Here is a 15,617-nt window from a genome sequence, read left to right as displayed (position 1 = left end):
ATTATTGAAAGTTTCATTAATTGAAATGAAAGTTTCGCTCTCCTGAAAAAAACAGAAACTTGAAAGAATTTTGTCCATGAATTACCTAGAACATTATTGGTCGTCAAAATGTTGTGAACTTCTCGAATCAACAGAACAACAATTCCCATACTTATGGTACAAAGATTATTGAAGTCAGCGATGGTCTAGCAGTGTAATGCCGTAGAATTGATAATTATTATTAAAATTTCACCCTCTTCATCTGATTTAGAAGACATTCAAGCATTTTATGGCACTTTACCATCAAATATAGATGATACAACATAACAAAGGAGCTATTGTTCGAAATATAATATAATACAAAATATCATATTTTTAGGTAAAATTCCTGTAGATGCTATTTTTTTTTTGAGTCTGTACATCAATCCTAATTCAACCCCAAATTTTTTCGAAAAATGGTATCTTCCGATAGTTCAATTTTGTTTGCATTGAGGAAAATAATTGTTGAAATCATCCACTAAACTTTGAATTATTTGATTTATTCGATCTTCACTCGATTGAAAGTGACTTCAATCATAGTTTAATATTTGAAAGATGTGAATAAATGAAAATAAACGATTACCGCTTTTCACCAATACCAGCTACTTTTCAATATGATAAAATTCCGAAATTGACAATCATAAAATGTGTATTATCAATTCTCATTCAAATTCTGTGAACTCCATTTCCAAACCAGCGATAAGTAAATTACAAATATTTCAACACCTACTACAATGAAACAATGAATGATAAAGTATTAATAGAGGCTGTATTAAGGAATACTGCAGGGAGTGTTTTTCATGTTGAATTGACGTAAATATTATTTCGTCTATAGTTAGATAATAAAAATAAGAAAAGATTGTTCATTCAATATTTAACGAGAATCGTTTTATAACAAGATGATAAACCTCTTTTCATGAACTTTTACCCTGTAGTATCTGAATGTTTCAATAAGCTGAACTTATGAAAGAATGCTCAATGTAACCGACAGATCTAACGTGTTGACTTTTTACTTGAACGAAAATTCTATTTTATTCAAAAGCCAATAAAATTTTGGATAGTAGGATATGATTCTTGGTTCGAAAGAAAGACAGTAATTTTTGTTGAAAGACCCCTTTGAAAAGTGTTTTGTTTGCACTACTTGGTCGAAGATCTAACACAAATATATATAATACCAGAAATAATAACGTTCAAACAAATCCTCACACTGACCCTATTCAACCTACTCATAAGAAATTCTTCTAAGAATAAATCATGACTGCAGACGAATTGTGTGTAAATATGTTGAATTTTTTCTTTTATGGAATATGTGCGTAAAACAACGCCTCTTCCTCTCATACAAAATCAGATAGCGAAGTCACAGCCAACAATGCGTGTACCGTTTCTAATTTTTGATTATACATTCGAAGCAGATCGTTTTTAATCTGTTGTTTTGTACACCACAGCCGTCAAGGTTAATACATTCGTTCTTTCGGAGAATTTATATCGATTCGAGAACAACACAAAATGATTTAGTGGTGATAAATAATGTATTAATTAGAATGATCGATATGCATACTTATAAAAAAAATGGGGTTCTAGGAAACAACTGTCCGACGATTAATTTTTCATAAATAGATTATTATAACTCATTCATTAATGATATAGAATTGAATTAGGCTACTGATCTATTTTCATGACCTGAACTATTTATTTCTGATGAAATGTTACTCTGGCTTTATTAGGTTGAGTTTATACCTACTTTGATATATTGTCGAATTAGAATTTGAAATATCAGTTTAATGTAGTGGATTATAGTTTGGTTCAGAACCTAATTTTCTGTTGGTTTTGAATATTCATTTCTTTCCATGAAAACGAAACTAATAACTGTCAAACTGATATTTAACATAGAGTAATAAACATAGATATAGTTAGTATACGCAATTTTAACATGTTCCCAACATGGTTAGATTAGGTTGTCGGATTGTGATATATTTTCGAATCCACAATTTTACTATATCATTTTGAATGTATATTATATTGAATGAAATATATTTATTTGAGTGATTCCCGATTAAACGTGCAAATTTGAATATCTCGAATCCGATATTTTTCCTAATTGTCGAATTTGTAATAAGCAGAATCTACTTGCTGAAATCCAAGGTTTGGCAACTTTTGCTCTCGTAGTGTCATCGGTTGTTCCACGTCGTTTGGCGCGCTTGAAGTTTGTTTTCTTAATTTCTAATATATTTAGGTGTGCATCTAAAAATATTTTGAGTTAATATGAAACATTGATTCACTATGGGGCATAAGAAGTGCATTCTTTTTGGAGAAACTCGAGAATTGAGTGAAATATCGTATCACTGATATGTTTTCAATTCATTTCCGGGCGCTTTTCGTCAAATTTGAAACTTCATTTTGGGAACAAGATTTGCTCTCTGAAAATGACATATTCTCCCTCTATCTATGTTTATTACTCTGAGGTAGACAAGAAGAAATCGAGGTTGTCCTTTTTGAAACTAAGGGGAACTTTAGGGAAATTAAGTTTTTCAGCTCGACATTACTAGCGTTTGTTTTTGAGAATTTCGTCACAACATTTTTATTTTTTGAAATTCGAGCCGGCAATTGTCTTAAATAATAAGGTTCGACTCGCTGATGATAAATCATTTTAATTACAGAATTGCGTATTCGATAGAGACGAGAATTCGCATTTCGATGTAAAAAACCAATTTCAAGCTTTGTGCAAAATTTCATGTTGAATACGTTACCAGAAACATAGACAACTAAAGAAGAATATAAAAAAAAATCCTATATTTCGACTACAAAACCGACGTATTCGAGATTTTGGGTGTTGATATGAAATAAGAATTTCTAACTTTCTGCAAAACTTTAAGCTGAACATATCACCAGGCCCATAGAAGAGTCTAGCAGAATATTGGACAAGAAATAAGTAAATCATATTTCCGAGATTAAAAATGAAGTTGAGATTTTGTGCGCAGGTATGGTAAAACAATTAAAAGCTTCTTATGAAATTTTGTGTTAATATAGTGAACAGAACCTACAGGAAATTCAAAAAGAATATTAAAAAAAGATATCACTGAAGAAGTCAGTGAGCTTCTGGTGATCGTCATTCATGTGCCAATTGCGCTCTTGATAACCACATATATATACAGTGCTGAAGTCTTCAAGGGCGCAATTAGCCCATGAAAGAACAAGAGCACTAAGACTCCTGACTCATTTTTCAAGTATAATATATTTTGTCGCCTATTATTTTGAAATGTTGTTTTTTCTTTTTGATATATTCGTCACATTGTCGAGATTACAATAAAACAAAGTGAGAGCTAGATAAATCTTTCAATTCCTAACTTGATGGAATTATCGGGATCTTATGAATACTATCAGTGGAAAAAACTGCCTGATCTCCAGTTTAAAGTCAAACGCCTCTGCTAAATCACAGAAAAAATCCGACACAAACACGAGCATCCATGAAATTCCTGATGATTGCCCATAGAAAAAAAAAAGTCTAGAAACCTGATATTTCGTCTCATAAATAACTTATAGGACGGCCCAAGCTTCACACTCTGAGGCACTCCATAACATTATTTACGTTGGGGCATTTTTTCTCGGGTTCTCGCCTAGTAATTAGACAAGCACCTATCTCGACGTTCTAGCTTTATTGCTCCTTCAAACCTGTACACCTTTTGAATACATCGTGTGGTATTAATTTAACTGTTTATCTCTCACAAAATATTTAACGGTAAAACCAACGAGCCCGGTGCATCGCCAACAATTCTTCGATTTTCCTCCACTAACACCGGTTAAGACTTCTAAATTGTTGACCTTGAAGGTCACCGTTTGACGTTAGGTAATATTTTTTTCTTTTGATGGCCGCCTTTCGTATAGGATTCATCGGTGATTGTTGATGGGAGAAAGAGACAAAACTGTTAGATTTCAAAACGTTTCCATATAACTGGATAATGAGATGGATGCTGATGATCTCTCGGTAGTCTCGAGATGTTCAAGGTATGCGAGATTACTTCAAATTGGTAATAGGGTAGACGAATGCTTGCCTAAAAATGAGGAAAGCATCGACGTGAAGTGCCAATTGCGCTTTTGGAGATCACATATACCTACATACAGTTATGTGGTTTTTAAGGATGCAATTGACCCTTGAGGGAACAGCTCAAAAGCGACTGACTTCAAGTCTACGCTTTTCGCATTTTTTCTATTATATTAGTATTAACAAGAAATATTGATGGGATCTAGAATCTCGAAAATAGAAGGTATTTCTTTTCCAATATTCTTCTCGATTTTTTTTCAATTCTGATTATGTTATCAACTTGATATTTTGGATGGAGCTTGAATTGGTTATTTCATATTAACACCCGAATTCTCTACAGTGCAGAAATATTGGGTAATCATTTTTCGATATTCTTTTTGAATTTCGAATAGTTCTGCTTATGCGATAACATGAAATTTCGCACGAGGCTTGAAAATGGTATTCTACATTCAAATACTTTTCATTTCGATCGAATTTGCAGTTTTGAAATTACCAAAAAGATAACATATCGAACAATTTACCCTTGGCATTTGAAATTCGAACCTAGCCAGAAAATTTTAAGCTTTTAGGTCCTTCTGTTCGAAAGTTATCTTGTATAAATGAACGACCAGACGGACAGAATCAAATTAAGAGAACAAATGGTGTGACTAAGTCGATTTTATTTTATTTATAAGTATAGTTATTTTATCGAATGAAATTTTCAAATGCTCGTAACATAACTCTAAAGCAATTGAGATGACAACTTTGTGGTGAGAAATATTATATTCAGTACCATCATACCAATACATGTTGTCATGTTCAAATATTATCGTATCTCTTCAATAACCATATTTGCCACAACTTGTAACAAATTGGCTCCCCTAACCCAATTTACATCGATAATAACAACAGTCCAACCTACTTCCCATTGTATTGCAATTCAGTGCCGTTCTACGAGCGTTGTCATATGCATTTTCAGGTGCGTAGGTGCCTCAAGGTAATAAACATAGATGGAGGGAGCATATGTCATTTACAGTGAGCAAATTTTGTCCCCAAAATGAACTATCAAATTTGACATGAAGCGCGCGGAAATGAAAACATATCAGTGATACGTGTGCAACGATTTTGCACGCTTCATTCCATGTTACGCTACTGGAATTTTTGAAGACGCGGTAATTTGTCAATTAATCGTTTCATATCGTGTACTTTCGGTCGGAACGCAGATGCGCGTTTCTGGAGAGAATTTTCTGAAATATTTTCAATGATGATTGAGACTCCAGCAAGAATAAGTACCTCAGATTTAGATTTCAGTCATTATTAATTTAATTTGAGACTCGGAATCTTATTTATCGGCGAGAATTGTGTCGGGATTCTCGGTAAGTGTTAACATGAACATTTTTATTCAACAAGTAATAATCTCACCAGAATGAATCAATTCAATTTGAAACAGTAGTTGTTTTTTTTTAGAGTAATCCATCTTGTTGAAACGTATTTCAGGTTTGGTAGAATTCTTTTTGTGTCAAATAATGTCAGCAAAACTCCTTCTCAGGTTTATTTGATAATAAATGTAATGATTTCTTTGTAATTTCTTGGTTAGAAATCCGAGAAGGAGTTGTAAATTCAGTTAACATATTCTGATATCATTTTTGTTCATTTTCTCAAAGCACCTCCCGTGGGATTAGAACGAAGAAAACCTCCCGTGGGATTAGAACGAAGAAACCCCCCGTGGGATTGGAACAGGAACTTTTCTTGGGATTGAAAAATATCAAGAACTGCTTCCTTGAGATACAGAATTTGGGATAGTACGTATGTTAGACCACTTTACTCCCTGAATCTGAAAGAATTCCTGCGAAATACCTGGCATTATCACACCAACTTCGTTGAATGAGGACTGGAGTACTATAGCTTCCTGATAAGAATTGGTGTTCAGAAGGCTGAAGATAATATACAGAAGAGGTTCCATCCTAGTAGCAGAGTGGCTCATTTAAAATCGTTTTAAGTTAAGTTTCTATTTTATTATTTGTTTGGAGTGAAAAGGATCGATCATTGTATATTTTAATTTTATTAAATTTGTAAAAACCTGAGTAGGAGTTTTGTTGCCAAATAAGCCAAACCACCCCTAGAAATTAGTCCTTAGAGTCTCATGGGCAATTGTAACGTTACACGATATTTCACTCAAGTCGCGAGTTTATCCACAAAGAACGCACTTCTTATGGCTCATTGTGAATCAACGTTTCAAATTAATTCAAAATATATTGAAATGAATACCTAAATTCATCAGAAATTCAGAAAACAAACTTCAAGCACGCCAAACGACGTGAAACAACCGATGACACTAGGAGAGCAATAGTTGCCAAACCTTAGATTTCAGCAGGTAGATGCAGAAAATAATAAATATTCAGCTTATTATAAATTTGACAATTAGGAAAAATATCGGATTCCACATATTCAAAACTGCATATATAATTGCGAATCACTCAAATAAATATATTTCATTCAATATAATATACATTCATAACGATATAGTAAAATTGTGGATTTGAAAATACATATATCACAATCCGACAACGTAATCTAACCATGTTGGGGACATGCAAAAATTGCGTACACTAGCTCTATCTATGTTTATCACTATATGGAAAGGGCCTTATATTCTGTGAGGATTTGCTTCGTTTTCCTTGTATAAAGCCGAATAAAATTGAATTTGATGACGATTCATCATCAGGCTTCGGTAAAATCACACTTGAAAACTCGATTGCGCAAAAAAGTAATTATGTAAATGTTTTATTAGAATCGAATTCACGATTATTACATGCTCTTCATATTTTCTAAATCAGTGGTGCGGTAACGAACAATTCTAACAGTTCCTCTAATCTTTCAGATTCCAACATTTGAGAGATTTATTACGAAGTAAGTATTCTTAGGAATTTGACTTGTATGCAGTGTGTAGAGTGTCTTTTCCTCTCAAGCCTGTGTGTGTATCCTGTATTATGTCATTTGAATAGCGAAGTACCGTTCGTAAATTCAATGTCTCTCATTGTATTGTCCCATAGCTGTAAGACTTACTTGGTCAAGGTTTCCACTCTCGGTTAAGAGAAGAACTACAACCTGAGAGTATCTCGAATATTTCTGTCCTTCCAATGGTCTATGCGAATTTTATGCGAAGGATTCTCATTCTTGAAAATTTTCGGAAATTACATAATTCCATTTCTTCATGTAAATATTATTATCGATGTGATGACTCTGATGAATTGAATTTTTGGTTACATTCTACTGTTTCCGAAAAAACAATAAATGAAAATGTGAAAATGTAATTTTATATTCACGTTATTTACAATATTATGTATCGGAACAAAGCTAGCCCTATAACCTTTTTATATGCTACTTATCAATATGATCTTTCATAGGAGTGAAAATATTGCGATTGATGGAAAAATTTTTGATTATTTTGGTTGTTTTTTTCTCTTCAAGAATTATCCTCATATAAATTCCGCTAGTTGTAGCTTTGTTTGTCTATTGTTATTGGCGAAAACAAATTGTTTCAATCATGATCAATAGTAACAGCTGAAAACGTTTCATATTTGACTCTTATAGATAATTAATTTTTCTCCAATTGACAATAAATAATGATTTTGCAGACACATATCAATCAGCAGAGTATTACTTTTTCTGCCTAGACAGCAGAGTAGAGAAACCGCTTTTCTGCCTAGGCAGCAAAGAAATTATTCTCAATGCAAATAAAACAATCGACATTTTCTGACAATCGATATTTTTTGCCACCTTCCTTAGTTCTAAGTACTTCTAAGTCGCTATTACTGTCCATAATATAAACATATCCGCTATTTTTCAAAAAAAATGTAATTTTAATAATAAATAAATGTAATAATTTGCAAATACATGATCCTACATATATCATTATAAATATTTGAAGAAAAAATTATATGTTCAACGCGGCAGCAAAGTAGATTGACTGCCTAGTAAAACAAATAACTATTATTCGAATAAATTTCAGATACTTTGAATTATTTATTATTTCTCAGAAAGAGATACATTGTTTTGAGTTGCACCTCAATTTTGTTGCTTTTATGAATATAGAAACCGAGATATTAATACCTCAAATATTTAGGAACCAAACATATTGTTTACATTGTTACATATTCCAGAGCTGCAAACCTTCAAGTTATGTTTATAAACATAACTTGAATTATAACACAAACTAAACGTCAAAATGTCATATCTTATAAAAGTGCCAGATATCTATAAGAAATCAGTCTAGAATTAGACACGAAAAAGGCCTAGAGAAACAAAATGTTTACATTGTTTTAGGAGACGAGCGCGCAAAACATGTTTGTAACTAAAATAATCGTCCTGCGAACGTCGGTGGCTGTGGCTTCCTTTAGCACCTTCAGGAAGTGCACTTCAGAATCAAATTTGTTTATGTTGCAGCAAGATTCTCTGTTTAGCAACGGGAAGCCGTTTTGTATACAATACTTATTGAAATAACTTCCCCATTCTCGACTACCGTTTTAACTCTCCTTACTAGTAACATGTGCATGTTAATCGTCAAGGTGCTCGAGTAAATTTATGGGGATATTCTCTAGAAACGATGCAGAAAAATCGGCATTCTTCAAATCAGACGCTGGAATCAAGGAATCCGATGGAATCTCACAGGAAGTGACAATTTTCGAGTACCGTTATTCTATAAACCAATGGGGCTATATTTAAATTTCATGGACAACTGTATTTGGACGATGGAGGAATTTCAAGCAAATTTTCGAAGGATTTTATTTCACATCGCTAATGAAGTTTAATTAAATTATGAATCTTGTGCCCACAGTTTTCATATTTAGGTGTACAACTTTGCTTCCGCCGTTTTGCAATAGCTGGCTGTAGCGGTTAGTGGTAGTCGAGATGAATGGATCGTAGATATCATACAATAAGTTTAGATATTTGTAAACATAACGCCATCGAAATATTAGTCGATTTGTGTCTGCCTCATAAAGTTATTCTCGATTTAACATGTCAGCTTACGAGCCAAATTCTCGTCATTTGCGGGAGGTTTTAATTTTCTGCTTCAATATGAATACATCTAAGGCCGAGGCTCATCGATTGCTCTCAAATATCTCTGGTGAGGCCGCAAATAGCGAAGGAACGTGCCGAGAGTGCTTTCAATGCTTCAAGAACGGTGATTTTGACGTCGAAAACTAGCATGGCGGTGGAGTAGAGAAGGTTTTCAAAGATGCAGAATTCGAGGCATTACCTGATCAAGACTCGTGTCAAACGCAACAAGAATTGGCAGAATCATTGGGAGTGACGCAACAAGCAATTTGAAAATGCCTGAAAGTCATGGGAATGATTCAGAAACAAGGAAATTGGGTGCCATATGAGTTGAAGCCGAGAGATGTTGAATGGCGTTAGTTTGCTTGTGAACAGCTGATTGCAAGGCAAACACGGAAAAGATTTCTGCATCGCATTGTGACTGGAGACGAAATATGGTTTGCCAAATTTTTACCTTTATGCGAAGTTTAGATTTCAAATAGACAGAACTGTCCAAAAACGGCAATCAATTGATTTTTGTCGGAGTATCACCTCCTAATATCTTTCGTAACAATTCGGAAACACCCTGTATACAGGATAATTAAATACAGACCCGCATTTAAATTTTTCTTAGTGCACCTACCTCAATAAATTTTCTAAAGGTGGGCAAGACTCGACGACTTCTCTCCGATCAAATATAATCAACGATCGCATCTCGTGTGGTTAACAACAAAGAACCGAACATGTTCGGAAAGGTTGAAACAGCCGGTCTACATAAATCCAAATTTCCTAGCGTGTCCCCCGTAGGACTTAAATGCACGATCACACCAGCCGGCCGCGAACACGGTATGACAAGGAGCTAGAAAGATACCGTGGCCAAGGAGGAAGAATGGGCTCTTTGATTCCAACGGCTGTGGCGCTGGACCGAAGGCTGGCATGATAATTACAAAGGAGATATATTTTTTTGCCTTAGGTCTCTCTCTCGCTGGGGTCCATAATTAGGCCCAGCCTCTATGTTGTGCCCCTTAACTCGTGAAATATACGGCCGCACGGACAGTGATATGCAACTTTGTTGCGATACTTATCACACCATTCGTATATGAAGGTGCATCCCTAAAGTTCCGGCCCCGCAGCCAGATTTATCGCGATTTTTTACAATCTCGATTGAGATATTCACGTAATGTGAAGTGCGATGATGAAATTCAAATCATAGGTTAGGACCAATTGAAAGCAGGATGAAATTAAAAAAAAAGCAACGTTTCGTCTGTAAATTTTGACTATCGAGGCTACAGAGACAAACGAAATAGGTGTAAGTTGAAGTACCTAATAAATAAAAAGTAACGAAATCAACATTTGAAATATTTGCTTACCATCTTCATTTAGTCGAATAAATACTCTGTTGAATGAAAAAATAAAAATCAAAGAATGAAAAACACATTCTATTTCAGTATATTATAAAATAACAATCACTTTGATACCTTTTGTATCAATTCATTACTACATATTATACCTATTTAGTTTGTTTGTTTCTGGAATCTAAATATATGAACGAAAATTGGTTCAAAACCCTGAAATTTGAACATCATCATGTTTAGTCAAGGACGTCAAATCACCGAATACGTAAAGAGCGATATGTTATTTCATTTATAATCAATTTCCTGCAAGTAACTATAAGGCCAATTGAAAAGTCCCCGGTCCGATGCACAAATGGCGGTGCTTGTATTAAATCCATATGATTTTTAGTTAGTACCAACCTTCAAACGATACGTGTAAAAATTTGACAGCAGTCGAACCATTAGTTTGTGAGATATTGCGTTGTGAGTGTAGCTACTTTTGTTATTTGAAAAAATATGAAAAAAAATTCGTGTGCTGGTAAAATATTGCCTTTTGAAGGGAAAAATACAGTTGAAGCAAAATCTTGGCTTGCTTCTGCATCCACCTTATTTGCCAGATCTGGCCCTCAGCGAATTTTTTTTGTTCTCATACCTCAAAAAAATGCTCGCTGGAAAGAAATAATGAAGAAGTAAGAATTTTTTCTAGGAAGCTATGAGTTCATTTTCCAAAAATTTGTCACAAGAATCAATGATTCTCCAAGCTCGAGAATAAGATCCATGAATTTTTCAAGCAGAAAATCAAGGAAACAAAATTAAAAAAAATTATTCGAAAACTTATTATTACATTTTTTTTGTATTCTCTCCAAAAATAGCCAATTTTCATAAAAAGTTCTCAGTATCGGAAACATGTTTTTCCCATTTATCAGACTGGTTTGGAAAGAAGAATTAAGTCATGAATGGAGAAACGATGCGGCGTATAGTAAAAGTAAATACGAATTTCGCAGGAATACGCTATTTCAATGAAATCATTCATCAGCTTATCTTAGAACGTATGGGAAAGATGGTCATCGGCCATGGTTCAATTCTCGAAAATGTCGAAACCAACCTTCGATTTTTTTGAGCAATATTCCCACAATATATGCAAGAGACGATCAAAAAATTCCGATAACTATTACGAAACCAAATCCGATCGATTGTTGCTTCGGTAAATTTCATGCTGAGAGCAAGAGTGCTTTAGGCAAATCAACACATTTCTTTATAAGGTATGTGCTCAACTGACGAGTTTATTAGTATTCATGGGAGTTCACTTTTGAAAACACTCGATATGGGATTGAGCAATGTTTCAACAAGAAAATATTCCTCGTGGATAGAGAACGAGACAGTATTTCCAACTTCTTAATAATTTTATTATGGATGATAGGCACTATCGTATAATAAAGAGTTCGAAAAACCTAGAGGAATTCAAGACTCTTGATGAGTTCTTGGAGGGAATCATGTCTGACATGAAGAGTAACCCGACAAAAATTCAGACAGGAAATTATATTTTTCTTCGTCTTAGAGTAAGAATAATTCCTTGTTTTTCATTTTCGTAGATTTTGAGATCATAAGGTACTGGTGTGGATTTTAAAATATTCGAAGATAATTCTCTGAATTAAGAAATACACTTTCAAAAGAATTTTGAGTATCAAAAATGTTAAGAATATTTTACCGCTGGAAATAATTGTTATTGTCTGAGATCTGTAGTTTTTAACATTCGTGATGCTTTTAGTGTTACCTCATCATATTTTGCCTTGATTTGAATTAATTAATTGCCACTTAATTACTGAAAAGTATATAGTTACGTTTATCTCAGTGACATTTCTGTTATATTGTTTTTTTTTGTGAATACCAAACCAATTCCATTAAAACACAAGACATTACCATAAACAATTGTACTAAGCATACGTTCACATTCAATGTTTCTGAGTACTTTTTTAAGCTGCAGAAAAAGTAATTTTATTAATGAATATATCGAGATTTTCTTATTTTCGGTTCTTAATTTCTGCGTATTGAATATACAGGGTGTTCCTTAATTGGAGATACAATGGTTAATGAGAGATTATTTGTATAATTTTGAGGAAAAAGTTCTATAAAAATGGAACCGCAAACGCTTTGCCGATACAGGGTGTTTTTTGTAGCAGTTTATCGAATCTTCATCAATCTTCTCTACAGATTGGCTAAGTAAGTACCAAAACTTGTAATCAATTTATTCATCACAGTTTACTTACTGTTTTTTTCTGTAATAATTTGGTTTTTCCTGAGTATTACTAGAGAATTGTTTGATATTTTTTTCTCGAATTCGGTAGCAGATATGACAAAGCTACAAGAACGAAAAATGTAGTGTAGGATCAAAGTTTTTTTTTTAAATTCTTCTAAACTATCAGTGTTACCAAAAAAAAATTCTGCAGGAAAGATTCGGGCACTGCTCCAGAAAAAATATCACCCTGTAGGTTTGCATTCAAAATCAGCATATTACATGATAAAATATAAAATTTGAATAGCTATGCCAATTGTCAACTTTGAGTTAAGGTGCTATGGAAAAAGAATTGAAAAAAAAACTTCAACACCATGTATCTGGAGAACAAACAATTTTCGGGCACATTTCTTTCGCACTTTTTTCTTCAAATGATCAGGAATATATCATTTTTGGTTGAACCTTCAATTTAGAAATAACCTGTTACATACAGAATGCAACACCAAAAAGGCTTTGAAGTTTTCTGACCAAACTTGGCAGTTGGCAGAAATAACAAAGCATCTTCGGAACGTTCCATAGTTTGTCTTGCAATGAGGGAAAGGGCATTATCCTGTTAAAAAATTGTGTCCTGCATCTCCTGAAGAAATATGGGGTTCTACCACGTCATTAAAATATCGGTAGGCATTCATATTGCCTTCTAGGAAATTCAACGCCTTCTTGGTGTTGCATTTTTCATGTCACCTGTAGTTTAGCAACCAGTAAAAAACACCTACCGTATTTGCAACGCATACCGTGAGTAATCCATAAAGCAATATTGTCCAAAAATCCTATTTGGAGACAATGAGTTCTCCTAATACTAACTTTAACGAGGACGATGAAAAATTTTGCAGAATCATTACATAATCTCTTGCATGCAAGAAGTCAATATATACTCACCACTTCTTTTTGGTGGGGGTATAACATCGATAGGCATGTTTTTCGTAGGTTCAGGAATCCATTTAGGTCTCTGGTCATCTTTGGGCGGTGACTCCCTTTCTTCTTTAAGAGGAGGGGTTTCGAAGTTTGTTCTTGGACTTGGTCCAGAAGTAGTGCATGACAGAAATCTAGGTCTTGGAGGCTGGGGCGAAGCGCTCCTGCCAAGTTGTGGTAGGCTGGGAGATGCCCTTCCACCTGAAATCGAAGAAAGAGACTTGTAGCCATCTTGTTGACTTTTTTAAATGACTTTCTTGTCAGATAGTGGTAATGTACATATTCCTGAGAGTTCTTTTACTCAATAGGATTCATACTCATGAAATATTTTGGGCAAAACGTGGACTATATTTCCAAATACATGTACCTTATCATTTTATTCTTCGTAATTGATCGGATACGTTATCTATATTGGATATAAATTACGTCTAATTCAGAGGTGTGTTTTATTGGATTTGAATTATTTAGTTTTCTCTCTGTTCGATATGAGATTAGATAGTATCTATGAAGCAAACGAAATAATTGAAGATACTTGGAAAGATGAAAATTCCTCCAGGGTAAATGATAAGGATCTGTTGAAATAAAATCAAGTGATCAAGGTGAGATGTCATATTATGGAAAGAAAATCAAGTGAAGGGTTTTCCAATAAAATCATAACATTCATTTTTTTTCTCTGTACACTTCAATAAAGACAAATTATTATTACAAAAAGTATATTTTAAGATAAATCAATGGATGTTTTCATTGTGAATGTTAAGAGGACGTCATTAACGATGAAAAAAGATATCAGCCAAATGGCCGCTACAGCTACAGTTGCAGCCTTATATCATTTTCATGAAAGGAGAACACTTCGCACTCTCGGTAACTTCATTTCCATTTCTAGGGTCTTGAATCGATTGTGGAGCATTGGCTTAAACCTTATCTCTCATGTGATACCAAGGAACAAAGTCTACAGGTGTTAAATCACAAGATCTCGGTGGTTGTTCTGGAATATTGCGATTATTTCGTTGCTTGTTTGAAATGTAGCAAACATTATGTTGAAAATAAACGTCGACCATAACAATAGCTTCCAATTTAGAACATAAAAAGTTATATGTGGTAGGCCTAATTGCCAAGGTCAATAAGTAATCGACAAACTGGGGTTTTCGTAAAAATTACGGTCTACAGTAGCAATATTCTCAGTTGTTCTTGAGCGACAGAGTTTATATTCTTCACATCATCAATTTGTCTCAACAGCTCAAATGTTTCCAACAGTTTCAGCCAGCCAAGAAGTTGCTTCACGACAACCAAAAACTGCTTTAGTTTCGCGAACTGTGACTGCAAAATTTTCACTATTTGTGTATTGAGATACAAAAGATGACAGCTTTAAAAGTGATAGCTTCCAGGTAGCGGTCATTTCAAAATGAAACCAGAGAAGATCTTGTCTCTGATGAAACCATGAAAACCCTTTATTTCTGTGAAGATTCTTTTTTTAGTAACTGTTTGGTACGATGTCAATTTTTAGGAAGATGTCTTGAATAGTTTCGAAGAAAACAATAAAAAAAACTTTCACAGAATAAACTACATTTGTTTTACGATTAGTTTAGTGTATTATAGTCACAAGCAAACAGGAAAAATCCCCCTAATCTGTGAACACATCCAGTTACTTCCACAAGGATATCCTTTCACAGCACCTATCAGATTCCTTGAGTCACCTTTGATGTTATGACATTTTCTGATCGATAACTCACACAAAACAGAAATCAAACGATCAATCTGCTGTCAGTTCTAATCCAACCTAAACATTAATAACGCAAAGCACTGTAGAGGCACATAAAGGAATAATTTCGGTATTGTTTCCTCCCACTGATCGTTTCACTTTCAGAACCAATTTGTCTCCGCGTCAAATTCTAACGATCCCTCGAGCAATTACGATCACGATACGCCCATGCTTTTTAGATGGCCGGTCGACGTACCGGTCGAATTGCCCGGCTCAATAACGAAAATCGACATTGCAGAGCAATGAATA

At 34.1% G+C, this 15,617-nt stretch overlaps 1 protein-coding gene across 1 annotated transcript in view; it reads right to left on the bottom strand.

Annotated features, from left to right (window-relative positions):
• The window catches only part of LOC123678337 (protein outspread), a 202,995-nt gene that overhangs the window by 29,471 nt on the left and 157,907 nt on the right, over window positions 1–15,617 (bottom strand). The window contains exon 5 of the mRNA XM_045615319.1: window positions 13,577–13,810. Coding sequence (XP_045471275.1) covers window positions 13,577–13,810 — 234 coding nt within the window. The remainder of the gene's footprint in view (window positions 1–13,576; window positions 13,811–15,617) is intronic.

Source organism: Harmonia axyridis, chromosome 4 (assembly GCF_914767665.1).
Source record: "Harmonia axyridis chromosome 4, icHarAxyr1.1, whole genome shotgun sequence".
In the NCBI taxonomy this organism is placed as follows: Eukaryota; Metazoa; Arthropoda; class Insecta; order Coleoptera; family Coccinellidae; genus Harmonia; species Harmonia axyridis.
Note: the sequence above shows the minus strand (reverse complement) of the source record. Positions and strands in the feature narration are given on the sequence as shown.